The sequence below is a fragment of the Oryctolagus cuniculus genome, chromosome 1, assembly GCF_051225735.1.
Source record: "Oryctolagus cuniculus isolate XC-2025 breed Fujian yellow rabbit chromosome 1, ASM5122573v1, whole genome shotgun sequence".
NCBI lineage: Eukaryota > Metazoa > Chordata > Mammalia > Lagomorpha > Leporidae > Oryctolagus > Oryctolagus cuniculus.
The window spans coordinates 100,144,153-100,159,449 of record NC_142867.1 but is presented as its reverse complement, the minus strand read 5'-3'; the positions used below and the strand labels follow the sequence as shown (position 1 = coordinate 100,159,449).

Sequence of the window (15,297 nt, the reverse complement as noted above, 5' to 3'; positions counted from 1 at the left end):
GGACTCTCATCAATGCTGACATGGCATGCCAGAGTCACAAGTGGTAGCTCATCTCCTGTGCCAAAATGCTGGCCCTGGTTCTGGGATTTCTGAAGTTTACCTTTAATTTCTTCCTAATGTAATTCTATTGCAAGGGGCTATGCATGCTAAAATCTCTTAATGTCAAAACATATACAACTTAGTGCCATGAGAAGAACACTCAGTACCCCTTTTTCCTTGCTATGGCTATATGCGTAGGAACCATGAAGCCTGGCAATCACATTTTTCTTTTATTAATAACTGGTTTAGGATTAGATAAATTACTTAGTTCTAGCCAATAAGATGAAAGGATTCTACTGGAGGTATTCTAAGAAAAAAATAAATGAGAATAACAAGACACTGAACAGCATTTTTACCAAGGCACAAGATCAAAATCATTCTGTGACTTCTGAAGATGATCCTTTATTACTTCCCAGCCTAGTTCTATTTTCTTCCTTTTGCAAGGTGTACTGTATTCACTAGATTCTCTTTGTGTAGTAGTGTAAGACTGAGAAATTTCCAAAGATCTGGTATCTTCATTAAACACCTGTAAAATAAACATAAACTTACTTTTTTGTTGCTTCACTTTCTAATAATTCCTCAGAAAAAAATTTCTTCTCAAATGAAGATATAGGAAATTCAGAAATAAATTATAGAAACACATAGAAATAAAGTACAGTAAGAAACATTTTGAATGACAATAATGGCATCCTTACAAAGCAAGTACTGGTGGATCCCAGATAGCTGAAGATGGAAAAGACGAACTGATTTTGACCACGGGAAGCTACCAGAAGAACGGGGGAGGAACCACATTCCAAAGGGACAGTTAGAAGTTTTCAGTAGAAAGTCCACAGAAAGGACAGACACTCCATGGAGCAGTGAAAACTGTACAAAAACACAGCAACTAGCAGACATCACCCAAGACTCCCATGGTCAGTGGGGACACCACCTTAACAAAGCAAAGTGTGAGAAACTTGTAGTAGTTCATGCCACTGATGATCTTGTCTGAAGGAGAACCCCACAGAAACTGAGTCTGGCCTGAAGAGTTGGCAAGGGATAGGATGCCCACCTAATCCCAAGAATGCACACTGGTTTCCTCCACTCCTCCCATCAAGGTGTCCAGTGAATGGCATGAAGCAAGCACCACCTTCCCAGAACAAGGCCAGTCAAGGCTGCTATGGCTCACACAACACTGGTGGATTTTGTCTGAAAGAGAAATCCATGATCCCCAGTGTCTCTGAGTCTGTCCTAGAGTGTTGGCAGGGGCAGGATGCATACTTAGTTCCCTGAAAGGAGGCCAAGTTGCTACCCTCCCCTCACCTGACAGACCACTGTCGAACAGTTGGCTGATACTGTGCATAGGGCAGCTCTCACATTGGACAGAAGAGCTCACAAGGCAGGGAGAGGATCCCCTGAACCCCGGGACTCTGCATCCTTTAAATGTGAGAATCTTGCGACTGCACAACAGGAAAGAAAATTGAGACGGGCATGAGGCGTGCCTGGGTCTAGGGCAACCCAGGCACTAGATCCAACTCTAAAGGCGTGAAGCTCCCTGAGTACTGAGGAGGGACATTTACAGGGCTTAAAGATCACACTATGGAGCATGGAGATCCTTTATGTGGTTTGTGTACCTCAGTGGGTATAGTGTACAGGTACAGTGGCCTCATTCTTGGCAGCAGGCTCACCTTGGCATAGAGGGGCTGGGGTTGTGAAGACACCAGCCCGATAAATCATACCTTCCTCCCTGCTGATGACTATGACCAACACTGGTATCACTCTGGACTCTTGTCCCACCCTCAAGTTCTGGCCGAAGCTCTTGGCCCCAGTCAGCACACACTTCTTCTGGTTATGTACAGAAGGAGCAGACATTCCACTAAGCCATAAAGGCATATTTCAAATAACAAAGCCTTCAGTAAAATTATCAACAATTGTTTCCCCAGATGCATAAAAACAAATACAAGAAACATGAACAAGGTAGACAATATACTCCGCAAAAGGAACACAATAATACTTCAATATTAGACTGTGAACATAAGTAGATAGATGAAATGCCTGAAAAGGAATTAAAAAAAAAAATTATCACAAGTTTACTTAAAAGAACAAAGATGCAAACACCTAAGTTAAAGAAATCCTTACATCACATGGATGAGAAATTCTGTGAGGAGATAGATATTAAAGAAAAATCAAACTGAAAAGTTAGAAATGAAGAATTCAGTATGTCAACAAATACAGTGGAAAGCCTTAAGAACAGACTCAGGAGCCAGAAGAAAGAATACCCAAACTAAAAGACAAATCTTTAGAACTATCTCAGATTAGAAAAACCAAAAACAATGCTCAGTATCTATAGGATACCATCAAACAATCAAAAACAAGTCTTAGAGGAGTTCCTGAAGGTATGAAAAACAGAATGGCTAAAAAACTTATTGAGTGAAATTAGAGCAGAAAAATTTCCTAATTTGGAGAAAGATGTGGACGTCCAAGTACAGGAAGGTGCACGGAACCCTTCATAGACATGATCATGAATGATCTTCAACATGACACATTATAGCTAAACTTTCAAAAATATAACAAAAGTTCCTAGAAGGTGCGGGAGAAAAGCCAGACTATCTTCAAAGGAACTGCAATTTAGATTGATAGCAGATTTCTCATGTGAAATCCTATAAGCTAGGAGATAATGGAGAGACATGCTCCAAGTCCTAAAAGAAAAACAATTGGGGCTAGCAATATGGCTTAGCAGGTAATGCCATTGCCTACAACACCTGCATTCCATGGGTGCTGGGTCAAATCTTGGTTGCTACACTCTAGCTCCCTGCTAATGCACCTGGGAAAGCGGTGGAAGATGGGCCCAAGTACTTGGGTCCCTGCACCCTACTGGGAGAACTAGAGGAAACTCCTGGCTCCTGCCTGGCCCAGCCCTGGTGGTTGTGGCCATCCAGGGAGTAAACCAGCAGATCGAAGATTTCTCTCTGTCTCTTCCTCTCTAACTCTACCTCTCAAATAAAAAAACATTTAAAACAGATAAAAATGTATTTTAAATGAAGAAAAGAAGAATCAGATAGATTTCTAGACACAATTTACCAAAACTGAGGCACAAAGACACAGAAAACCTCATAGACCAATGACCATGACAGAGATTGAATGAGTAAAAAATACTCTAGCAACAAAGAAAAGCACAAGACCGAACAGCTTAACTAAACTACCAAACTTCTTAAGAACTAATTCCAGTTCTTCTTAAACTATTCTAAACCACTGGAAGGGAGGGAATCCTCCTAAACCTCTTATAGGAGGCATCACTTTAATTCCAAAACTAGAAAAAGATACGAGAGAGAACTATAGATCCATATCACTGAGGAACATGGATCCAAAATCCTCAACAAAATACTAGTTAATCAAAACCAGTAAGAAATCAAAAAGATCATCTACTTGTACCAAGTTGGATTTATCCCCGGGATGCAGGGTAGTTCAATGCATGGAAATCAATAAATGGGATACATCACATTAACAAATTGGAGAATAAAAACCATATGATTATCTCAACGGGGTAGAGAAAGTATTTGATACAATACAACATCCTTTCATGATACAAACCATAAGGACATTGGGTATGTTTCTTCTATACCCAGTTTCCCTCACTATGTTCTTAAAACTATATATATAGCGGGAGCCGCGGCTCACTTGGCTAATTCTCCACCTGCGGCACCAGGACACTGGGTTCTAGTCCTGGTTGGGGCGCTGGATTCTGTCCCGGTTGCTCCTCTTCCAGTCCAGCTCTCTGCTGTGGCCCAGGAGAGCAGTGGAAGATGGCCCAGGTCCTTGGGCCCTGCACCCACATGGGACACCAAGAGGAAGCACCTGCCTCCTGGCTTTGGAGCGGAGCAGTGCACCAGCCGCAGCGCGCTGGCCGCAGCGGCCACTTGAGGGGTGAACCAACAGAAAAAGGAAGACCTTTCTGTTAGGGAACCATTCATGGAGAAAGTAATTGTAGCGCCATTTGAAACAAAGTAACTGCGCAATAGCCAGCTTGAAAGAAAAGTAGAAAGGTAACCACCCTAGCTGGTAAGATTTGAAAATGGACGGCCTAACTAGATGGCCTAACCACAAACTGTTGTTGCCATGACTATGGGATCCTGGGGGGTCGGAATGTGGGCAGTGCTAACCTCTAGAAAATGTATATACATTGTAAAAGAGGTTGCTAAGCCTCTCTCCCCTGTCCCTAGTGCCTAGTGCCCGCGGGGAGAAGCTCCTGGTCCATAGTGCCTAGTGCCCACAGGAGTAGGCTTGAGAGATCTCTCCTCCTAGTCGCCTAGAGTACCAATAAAGTGTGTTTAGCTTGACCTTCCTCAGTCTCCTCGTCTCTTCCTTCGCAGTAACCTGGCCAGTTCCCGAAGGGCAAGCTCCTGACACTTTCTGTCTCTCTCTCTCTAACTCTGCCTGTCAAAAAACAAACAAACAAACAAAAAAAAAAAACAAAAAAAAAACCCTCTCTCTCTCTATATATATATTATATATGAAATCTGCTCCTGTTGTATATATAAATAAGTTTTAAGAAGAAAAGCAGATATTATCAACTAAAATATTAATCTTATTTCTTGGAAAGATACTAAAAGCACCAGGAAATCTAATAGTGTAGCAAAAACCTGTATTTTCAAAACTACTGTCTTTAATTTATTACAAAATTGGATAGACTGAAATTACTTCCTAGGATTTAACCAAATTTCTAAGGAATATGCTTTACTTGAGAAACATTAGGCCATCAATTAATGAAGAGCAAAAGGTATTATATCCACCCAGACAAATGAGTATTATTCAGTTAAAAAAGACTGAAGTACTTACTGATTCATGGTACAACATGGATGACCTTGAAAACATTATGCTAAGTGAAAGAAGCCAGACAGTAAAGAACAAATATTGTATGGATTCCCTTAAATGAAATGCCCAAAATAGGCAAATATATAGAGACTGAAAGTGGACTAGAAGCTAGCTGGCAGGAGCCAGAAGAAGCAAGGAATTGGGACTCAGTTCTAAAATACGTAAAGTTTCTTTTCAAAGTGATAGGAGTGTCCTTGAATGAGATAGTGGTGACCGTCACACAACATAGTAAAAATAATAAAAGTCAGTGAATTATACACTTTAAAATAGTAAATTAAAAAAAAAATAAAATAGTAAATTTTGTTAGTTACATTCTATCTCAAATTAAAAAGGAACATTAGGGCTAGGGTCATCATATTTCCCATAGATGATCTTCTAAGAATGAAAAAGTCCATGAGTTTTCATTAACTGCATAGCTGTGAAAGCTTTATCTTCTAAGTTAAGAGGGTAATTCCAAATATTTAGGGTATTTTGAAAAGAATAGGTATGTGAACACAGTCATTCCATAGACTTTTTATAAGAATATAGACTTTAAAAAGCCAATTACAAAGAAATTAATATGAAATTTCATAATATGACAACATCTTCTTACCTGGTGACAAATATCAGCCATCAATTCAATCAAATTTTCCTTGACAGCAATGTTTCGAGATCCTGAACTATATTTTCCTCTACTCCCTATATAACTTATTTCATTCACTATCAAATCATATAAGTTATATAGGATACTTTGCCATTTTGCTGATTTGAAAGCACCTAAAATTCAAAAAGTTACAAAGTAATTTATACTACATATCCATTTGCACTGTCAATTTTCTCAATTTGTTCAGCTATTAAGGTACATCATCATCATTAAAAGACAACTGGGCCAACTATTCAGTACTAATTAGTCTCTTCTGACTATAACCTTGACAAACTATACTTCATAACAGTGTCTATTCCACATCCAAATAATTGTATTTGTTATAAATTTACTTCATATTCTAACAAAAACTCCACCTTTCTTCAACTCAACCATTTTTCTGAAGTGAGTATAGTTATTATGTTCCCTGTTTCATATGAGAATCAAATGCTCCAGGTTTTGTTTGTTTGTTTAGGAGAAACATATTAGCAGTTCCTATAACAAGTGGACAAATGACACATTATACAGAGTTCTCACCATCTCAGACATCTTTACCAAGACACACTCCAGGCAACTTATATCCCCCTTAGAATGGTGACCTATAAAATCTGAAAAGATAATACTCCAACTGTAGTCTTCCCAGTAGGGCTTACAATACGGCTATTAGTTCCCACAAAAAACTTAGCAGAAAATCTATTAATGTAGCCTGAAATTATATTTGCTTTTCTGTAGCTACATCATCCTGTCAATTTTCAACTCATCCTAAATATGCAGTTAACTAAAACCCTTAACAAATATTTCCTAATAATCCTAATCTTCATGATGGCAAAAAACTAGGAAAAAGACAAAGAACTACAAAATACCACCATTCTTTGACTTATACTGGTTTCATGTACTACCTATGTATCTAAATGCATTTACTAGAAAAGCCCACGAAACATACACCACAATTTTAACAAAAAGCAGTTTCCTCCATTTTAGCTGCTATTAATCAATGGCGTATGTTGCTTTAATAAGGTCATTAAACTAGCCTCAAATTGGTCCAAAGCTAGTTCAAGTCCAAAGCAATTGCAGACTGAGCTTGAGAACTGATTAAAGCTCTAGTTCTACTTGATAACTTTCCTGTCCACTGAACAGATTATACCTTCCAGGCAGTATTCTCTTAACGAAAGACAAACATAAAGGAATCAGCAGAGACCAATGATTCATTCCCAATTCTCCCAGCCAAGAGCTCTGGAGTAACCATGAAGCCCAAAACAGCAATTTCCACTTTGCATTTCACAAATGAACGTATATGTTCCTTGGTAACTGAATAACCTGAGTAGCTGTTTTCAGTACAATGTATTTCCTAATTAAAGCAATATGCAGATAAATTGAATTCTGTTTTCTCTACATGTTTTTACCCAACAGTCTGCGCCATACTTGTTATACCTAATTATTAATGCATCACCAGCTCTTAGAGCAAACAGCCATTATCTCTTCTATGTGTATACTGAACAAATGGAAAGGCATGATATAATTTGTTATTACTTCTTCAAATTCTAAAAACTGCATGAAAAACATTTTCGTGACTAATATAAAGGAGAGCTATCCAGAGGAAGGTCATATACTTCTACAGGAAAGTGATTTCATACTTAAGTCTTAATGAAGAAACAAATTCAAAACAGTAAAAATTTCTTTTATACCTCTGTCTTCGGTTTTGGCTCCTTTCGGGTGATGGATAGAAACTTGCAGTTGAAACAATTCAATAATTACTTCTTTTAAAGAATCATTAAGTCTATGTTGAGCCCAAATATAAAGCAAAGTAGGAAGAATTTCATCTCCTAATTCACAAGCTCGAATTCGACAATTGATGGCTAAAGTCTTCAGAAAGATTATAAGGGCTGCTAAGATATGATTTAAACCTGCAGAACTCTTCTCTTGTCTGTGATGGAAAATATACAAACTCAACTTAGTGTAACAGGACAAAAAAACCTGCATAAATTAAATAACAAAGTTGAATGTTGAAAGAAAAATTTTCAAATAGCATAGACTCAAAACTTCTGAAGCAGTAACTTTCAACAGCCCTTGTCTGGACTGTTGAGGAACAGTTTTCTGTTTTTTCACTTTGATTTTTTTTTCAACTCTTTTACCTTTTTCTTTCCTTTTCTTTTTCGACTAAACAGGATAGGGATGAGGAAGAGGCGTGGGAGGAATTACTGTGTTCCAAATGTTGTATTTATGAGATACACACAAATAAAAAAACTATTCAGAAAGAAAAATATCAGCAGCACTACAAACAAAAAATTAAATTATAATCTGTGCTGAGCCCTCTTCTATTAGCTTTGTCTACTGTCTAAAAATACACAAAATTGATGTGTAACATTTACCATATGTTTCATATTATAAATCATGTAATGTCACCGAGATATACAACATTAATTTGTACTTAGAAGATACAGTCCTAATTTATTATTAATACACTATATATTTTAAGATTTATTTGAAAGGCAGAATTACGGAAAGAGAACAGCAGAGAGAGAGAGAGAGAGAGAGATCTTCCATCCACTGCCTCACTCCCCAAATGGCCACAACAGTCAGAGCTGGGCAGGTCCGAAGCCAGGAGCCAGCATTTCTCCTAGTCTCCTAAATGCATACAGGGGCCCAAATACTTGGGCCATCCTCTACTGCTTTCCCAGGCATATTAGCAGGGAGATGGATCAGAAGTGGAGCAGCTTGGAATTGAACTGGTGCCCAAATAGGATGCTGGCATTCCAGGCAACAGCTTTATCCACTATGCCCCAATGCCAGCCTCAAAATATTATATTCTTAAAATAGAAAAAACATAACTTCTTAGAAGATATTACACTCTAAGAACAAGACAGATCTCCCATTTAAAAACTGGGGTGAGGGGTCGGCACAGTGGCACAGTAGGTTAATCCTCCACCTGTGGCACTGTCATCCTATATGGGTGCCAGTTCAAGTCTTGGCTGCTCCATTCTGATCCAGCTCTCGGCTACGGCCTGGGAAAGCAGTAGAAGATGGCCCAAGTCCTTGGGTCCCTGCACCCGCATGGGAGACCCAGAAGAAGCTCCTGGCTCCTGGCTTCAGACTGGTGCAGCTCCGGCCATTGCAGCCATTTGGGGAGTGAACCAATGGAGGGAAGACCTTCCTTTCTGTCTCTCCCTCTCACTGTCTACAACTCTAACTCTCAAATAAAATAAATAAAATCTTAAAAAAAAAAAAAAAAAAAAGTTGGGGTGAGGAGCTGGTGCTGTGGCAAAGAGGGTTAAGCCACTGCCTGTGGTGCCAGTGTCCCATATGGGTGCCAGTTCGAGTCCCAGCTGCTCCACTTTTTTTTTTTATTTGGCAGAGTTATAGACAGAAAGAGAGAGACAGAGAGAAAGGTCTTCCTTCCATTGGTTCACTCCCCAAATGGCTGCTACGGCCGACGCTGCGATGATCCGAAGCCAAAAGCCAGGTGCTTCTTCCTCGTCTCCCATGTAGGTGCAGGAGCCCAAGCACTTGGGCCATCCTCCACTGCTTTCCCGGGCCACAGCAGAGAGCAGGACTGGAAGAGGAGCAACCAGGACTAGAACTTGGCACCCATATGGAATGCTGGCACCGCAGGCTTAACTAAGTGAGCCACGGCGCCAGCCCCCCTAGCTGCTCCACTTCTGATCCAGTTCCCTGTTGGTATACCTGGGAAGCTAGCAGATGATGACCCAGGTCCCTGGGCCCCTGCCACCCATGTAAGAGACCAGGTACAAGTTCTGCCTCCTGGCTTCAGTTTGGTTCGGCCCCAGCCAATGTGACCATTTGGGGAATGAACCAGAAGACAAAGATTTTCTCTCTGCAACTCTGCCTTACCAAAAAAAAAAAAAAAAAAAAAAAAAAAATTTGGTGGGCATTTGGCCTAGCCATTAAGACACCAACATCCCACATCAGAGTGCCTGAGTTTGAGTCCTGGTTCTGCTCCCAATTCCAGATCCCACTATTGCACACCCTGGGAGGCAGAAGGTAATGGTTCAAGTAACTGGATTCCTGCCACTCACATAGGATACCTGGATTGAGTTCCAGGCTCCTGGCTTCCTTCTGGCCCAGCCATGACTCTCCATGGAGTGAGCCTGCAGACAGGAGACATGTCTCTTTCAAATAAATAAAAAAAATTTTAAAGGTAATGTTTTTAGTTACTGAACCTAAAACACAGTTTAGTAAGATCAAATGGGTTTTCAGTTTAAAATTCGAAGATTAGATTACCTTGCATATTGAATAGCCTTGGAAAAAAAATCCAAAAATTTGGAATTTAATCCATCAGTTTGCAAACAGCATCCTTTGGTCACAGCATGAATTATTCTTGCCACCAAAACTCTATTAATGTCCTGTGAAGGTTTCAGATACAGCCTGAGGTACACAGAGAATAAGTCTTAAAAAAAAAAAAAAAAGCTATTATTACTTTTTTTTAATAAGAAGCTCTAAGTAAATTAAGTCCAATGTCACAATTCAACTTAAAAACCCCATAAATACAGGCAAAAACATCAAAAACATTTAAAATTGAATGGATCTATATTTAAAACAGAAAAAGGATTCTGGCAATATTTTAATTTTATATAAGAATGCTCTAAGACAGAAAACCTAGAGACAACAGAGTGAGAGCACCAGTTTAAGACACAGATCTCTGATAAGCTACTTCTTTAAGCCTAAGTTCCTTCAATGAGGCTTAACACAGCACTTCACAAACTGTATACTCCAGGTTTTATTTTTTATAAGTAATGCAGTTTAATTAATAATATATGTAAAAAATGTCTATATATTGAAGTGCCTGAAATTTTACTGAACTTATAATCTAACAAAGTAGCTGATAGTTTTAAGGATGTTCGCAGAAAATATGAGATTCTTGATCATAGAGAAAGGATAATTTCTCACTCCAATGACAGCAACCAGAGTACCTTCCTTTTGCATCAGTTTCCCAACACCAAAGGCAACATGAAGGAGGACATTTGAGAGTAGAGTGCAAATATTGGGCTGCAATACAGGCAAGAAATCACAATGCTTTGCATACAAACCTGTTCTCTGGACTAAACCACCATCTCTATCTCCCTAGGCTTTTCACCATCCTTTGAAGAACTGTCTGAAAAATGAAACAGCATTTCTGCTTGCACGATGTGTGCAAATGCAAGATATACTGAGAATTCTCTCTCAATAAAATCAAAAGCAAAGTTCCTAAAGTAGGATGTTCATCCCAAGAGACATAAAGTCCTCAGGGAAGAGTAACACCTATGAATATCTTCCATTTCAATTGTGTATGTCATATGAATCTGCAGAAATGTTTAAATTCAGAGACATTAAAGAGCAATGACAATGTAAGTACCTCAAACACTCCTCAGTGAAAAACCAATTTTAAAATGATTCCTATCATAGTATCTGATGTCAAGGAAAGCAATTATTTGGTGCTTCCCAAGGTATCTTCACTGCATCAAATAGCTAGATCATGCTAAAAACCTGAGTTTATATACACAAATTCAGAGAAAAGAAAATGGAGTATCTTCATCATTTCCCTCTTTTTATTTGATAGGAGGAGAAAGTTAAAATAAGAAAAGTCAACAATTCAACTAACTGCCTCTGATTAAAGCATAGGACTTTATGTTAGCTGGGGAAAACAATCCCAGTTTTCAGAATCCCACATAGACCCCTCGTAGGTGATAAAAAGACTGCCTTAAGACACTCAACAAAAGTCTCAAAAAGAATTTAGCTTCTTTAAAAAAACAGCAATGCATGCCTTTATGAATCCAGTAACAGCCAAAGAAAGGTCAAAAACAGATGGTACAACACAGTATGAAAAAGGAGTTTCTTAAGTCCCCAAAACACCAACATAATTAAATGTAGATTCCTTGGGACTTCATATACTGAGACAGTTATCTGTAAAATGGCAATTATTTCTTCCTCTTCAATCTTTAATCCTTTTATTTCTTTTTCTTAGCTAAATATGCTGATTAGAACTCTCTAATAAAACACAGAACAGAGAAGGCAAGAGCAGACATCCTTGCCTTGCTCCCAATTTGTCTTGTGAAATGTTTTGGATTTTTCGCTTTGAGTTTTTGATGTTGTGTTCTTTGTTTAATTTATTAAGATAGAAACTTAGATTACTGGATTGAGACTTTTCTATAACTTTCCAAGGCTGGTATTTAATAGCCTCTGAGCACACCTTTAGTCGTATTCCATAAATTTTGAAAAGTTTTAACTTCCATTTTGACATAGTTCAAAATATATTTTTATTTCCCTTGGTATTTCTCCTTTGAACCATGATTTAGAAGTTTGCCATCTATTTTTCACAAAGAACTATGAATGAAACAGAGCATGATGATAAAAAAAAAAAAAAAGAGAGAGAGAGAGAGAAATAAATTTAGAAAAGGCAGTCAGGGAATCGGAATTAAGTCTAGCACTTAAGACACTCACATCAGAGTCCCTGAGTAATGGAATTCCTAACATGCACAAAGGAGAATTAGTTCTAGATTGAGCTTTTGGTTCATGGCTTCTCCCTGGCTCATCCCCAGTGATTATAGACATCTGGGAAATGAACCAAGGATGACAACACTGTGTGTGTGTGTGTGTGTGTGTGTGTGTGTGTTTCTCACTCTTTTTCTCTCAAATGAATCAATGTTTAACAAAAAAAAAAAAAATAGGGCCAGCACTGGGAAAAAAGGATAACACTGTGTGTGTGTGTGTGTCTGTGTGTGTGTTTCTCACTCTTTTTCTCTCAAATGAATCAATGTTTATAAAAAAAATAGTTGGGGCCGGCACTGGGAAATGAACCAAGGATGACAACACTGTGTATGTGTGTGTTTCTCACTCTTTTTCTCTCAAATGAATCAAAGTTTAAAAAAAAATAGTTGGGGCTGGCGCCATGGCTCACTTGGTTGATTCTCCGCCTGCGGCGCCGGCATCCCACATGGGTGCCGGGTTCTACTCCCAGTTGCTCCTCTTCCAATCCAGCTCTCTGCAGTGGCCCAGTAAGGCAATGGAGGATGGGCCCGAGAGCTTGGGCCCCTGCATCCGCATGGGAGACCAGGAGGCAGCACCTGACTCCTGGCTTCAGAATGGCATAGCTCCGGCCGTAGTGGCCATTTGGGGGGTGAACCAATGGAAGGAAGACCTTTCTCTCTGTCTCTCTCACTGTCTAACTCTATCTGTCAAATAAAAAAAAAAAAATAGTTTAGAAACCAGTGGGTAAAAGAAACTATTAGTAACTGCTAGGGTAGCTGGAGCATAGAAGGATGGAGAATGACTTTAGTTAAGTCAGAAATTAAAGTGTTTCAAAAACAGAGAAGCTTATTTTGACATAAAAAATTTCTGAAACCCATGCATATGGAGGATCTTCAAAAACTTCATGGAAATACATACTATGAAAAAACTACGGGGCCGGTGCTGTTGAATAGTGGGTAAAGCCACCACCTGCAGTGCCAGATACCATATGGGCGCCAGTTTGAATCCTCGCTGTTCCACTTCCAATCCAGCTCTCTGCCATGGCCTGAGAAAGCAGAAGATGGCACAAGTCCTTGGGTCTCTGCACCCACATGGTAGACCCAGAAGAAGCACCTCACTCCTGGCTTCAGATTGTCCCAACTCCAGCCATTGCAGCCATTTGGGCAACGAACCAGCAGATGGAAGACCTTTCTCACTCTCTCTGCTCTCCCTCTCTGTAACTCTGCCTTTCACATAAATAAATAAATCTTTAAAAAAAAAAAAAAAACATGAATGAATTGCAAAAATTGTTTGCATCAAATAAACTTATCATTTATTCTTTCCATAACTTTTTAGAAGGACCCTTGTGTACAAAAGAAAATTTAACAAAGCTTTGAAGGCCTAGAAGAATCTGTATTTCTTTTTTTTTTTTTTTTGACAGGCAGAATGGACAGTGAGAGAGAGAGACAGAGAGAAAGGTCTTCCTTTTGCCGTTGGTTCACCCTCCAATGGCCGCCGCGGCCGGCGCACCGCGCTGCCGATGGCAGGAGCCAGGTACTTATCCTGGTCTCCCATGGGGTGCAGGGTCCAAGGACTTGGGCCATCCTCCACTGCACTCCCTGGCCACAGCAGAGAGCTGGCCTGGAAGAGGGGCAACCGGGACAGAATCCGGCGCCCCGAGCGGGACTAGAACCCGGTGTGCCAGCGCTGCAAGGTGGAGGATTAGCCTAGTGAGCCGCGGCGCCGGCCTTCTGTATTTCATATTAACTGAACAGGGAAGCTACTGGATGTTTATAACTTTTCCTCCTTCTTACAGAAAACCTATTTTCTATCCTAGAGCCAGTTCTGCAACTTCTGCTTTGGAGCCCTTTCTTCTCAGGAAAATATATAACCAAATAACCTGTGTATACAACAACACTCTCTCCATTGAACTATTATGTAATAGATATCTTAGCTGATCCGATGGCAGGAGCCAGGTACTTATCCCGGTCTCCCATGGGGTGCAGGGCCCAAGCACCTGGGCCATCCTCCACTGCACTCCCTGGCCACAGCAGAGAGCTGGCCTGGAAGAGGGGCAACCGGGACAGAATCTGGCGCCCTGACCGGGACTAGAACCCGGTGTGCCAGCGCCGCAAGGCAGAGGATTAGCCTAGTGAGCCGCGGCACCGGCGATTAGCAATTCTCATTTTTTAAAGAATTCCTTTTCCTTATAACCAAAGCTTTTGACAATGGTGTCTGTACTTTGTAACAATTTACCTTACATGATGCTCATGTTTTTACACCAGTCTGCTATAAAACTGAACACAGTTAACATTAACTGCCATTTCTACAGTAATTCAACCATTAACAGCAAATATACATTTTTCAAATTCACATGAAACATTTACCAAGTTAGATCTTAGCCTAGATCATAAACAAGGCCTTAATTTTACTTATTGTTGTATTCATTTTTTACTTGCGCATGATTTTTTTAAAAAATGTTTCTTTTATCTACACAAAAGGTAGAAAGATACATATATTCAGAGAGATCTCTTCTACCTGCTGGTTCATTCATCAAATGTCAGCAACAGGTAGGCCTAGATCAGGCTGAAGCCAGTATCCTGGAACACTATTAGGGTTTCCCATGTGTGTAGCAGGAACCCAAGCACACAAGCCATCATCTGCTGCCTCCCATTGTATATATCAGCAGGAACCTGGATCAGAAAACAGAGTAGCTGGGATGCAAACTAGAGCTCCAATATGGGATATGGGCAACCCAAGCAGCAGTTTAACCTACAGTGCCACAAAACTCAGCCCAAAACCTCAAATACACTCAAAATTTAAGAGTTTTTACTGTAAGTGTTCACAGAAAAATTTATCACATAAATGCACGTATTAGGAAACCATTTCAAATCAATGATCAAGTCTTCTACATTAAAAAAAAAAATTAGAAAAAAGGAGTGGAAAATTTGGCACAGAAGTTGCCCCCTGGGCAACATCAACACATATGGAAGAGCCTGGGTTCAAGTACCAGCTCCAGTGGGGACTGCAGCTTCCTTCTAACATACACATTGACAGGCAACAGATGATGGCTCAAGTAGCTAGGTATTTGCCACCTACATGGTTGTCAAACAGTAAATTCACAGTCCCAGCTTCAGCCTGGCTCAGTCCCAGCTATTAACAGCAGGCAAGCGAGGAGTGAACCAATAAAAGAGAGACCCCACTTTCTCTTTCTCTCTTTGTACTCAAATAAATTAAAATAAATAAGAAAAGGAACAATTACAACACAAAATCAAGTGAAGGAATCGATATGATCAAAAATCAAGGGGACAGCGTTGTGGCATAGCAGGTAAAGCCACCACCTGCAT

The 15,297-nt window shown here is 39.8% G+C and overlaps 1 protein-coding gene across 20 annotated transcripts in view; it reads right to left on the bottom strand.

Moving 5' to 3' along the window:
• ATM (ATM serine/threonine kinase) overlaps positions 1-15,297 on the bottom strand; it is a 154,433-nt gene that overhangs the window by 119,539 nt on the left and 19,597 nt on the right. For 14 of the 20 annotated variants that reach the window (XR_016234450.1, XR_016234452.1, XM_089333535.1 and 11 more), the window contains 4 exons: positions 9,749-9,914; positions 7,195-7,433; positions 5,480-5,643; positions 396-565 (listed from right to left, as the gene is read on the bottom strand). Coding sequence is in view for 13 of the 20 variants with exons in the window: in XM_089333535.1 (XP_089189661.1) it covers positions 396-565; positions 5,480-5,643; positions 7,195-7,433; positions 9,749-9,914 (739 nt within the window). In the remaining 7 variants the exon portion in view is untranslated. Of the gene's footprint in view, positions 1-395; positions 566-5,479; positions 5,644-7,194; positions 7,434-9,748; positions 9,915-12,889; positions 13,017-15,297 lie in introns of all 20 variants that reach the window. The other 6 variants (XM_089333562.1, XM_089333560.1, XM_089333559.1 and 3 more) reach the window with 3 other exon arrangements.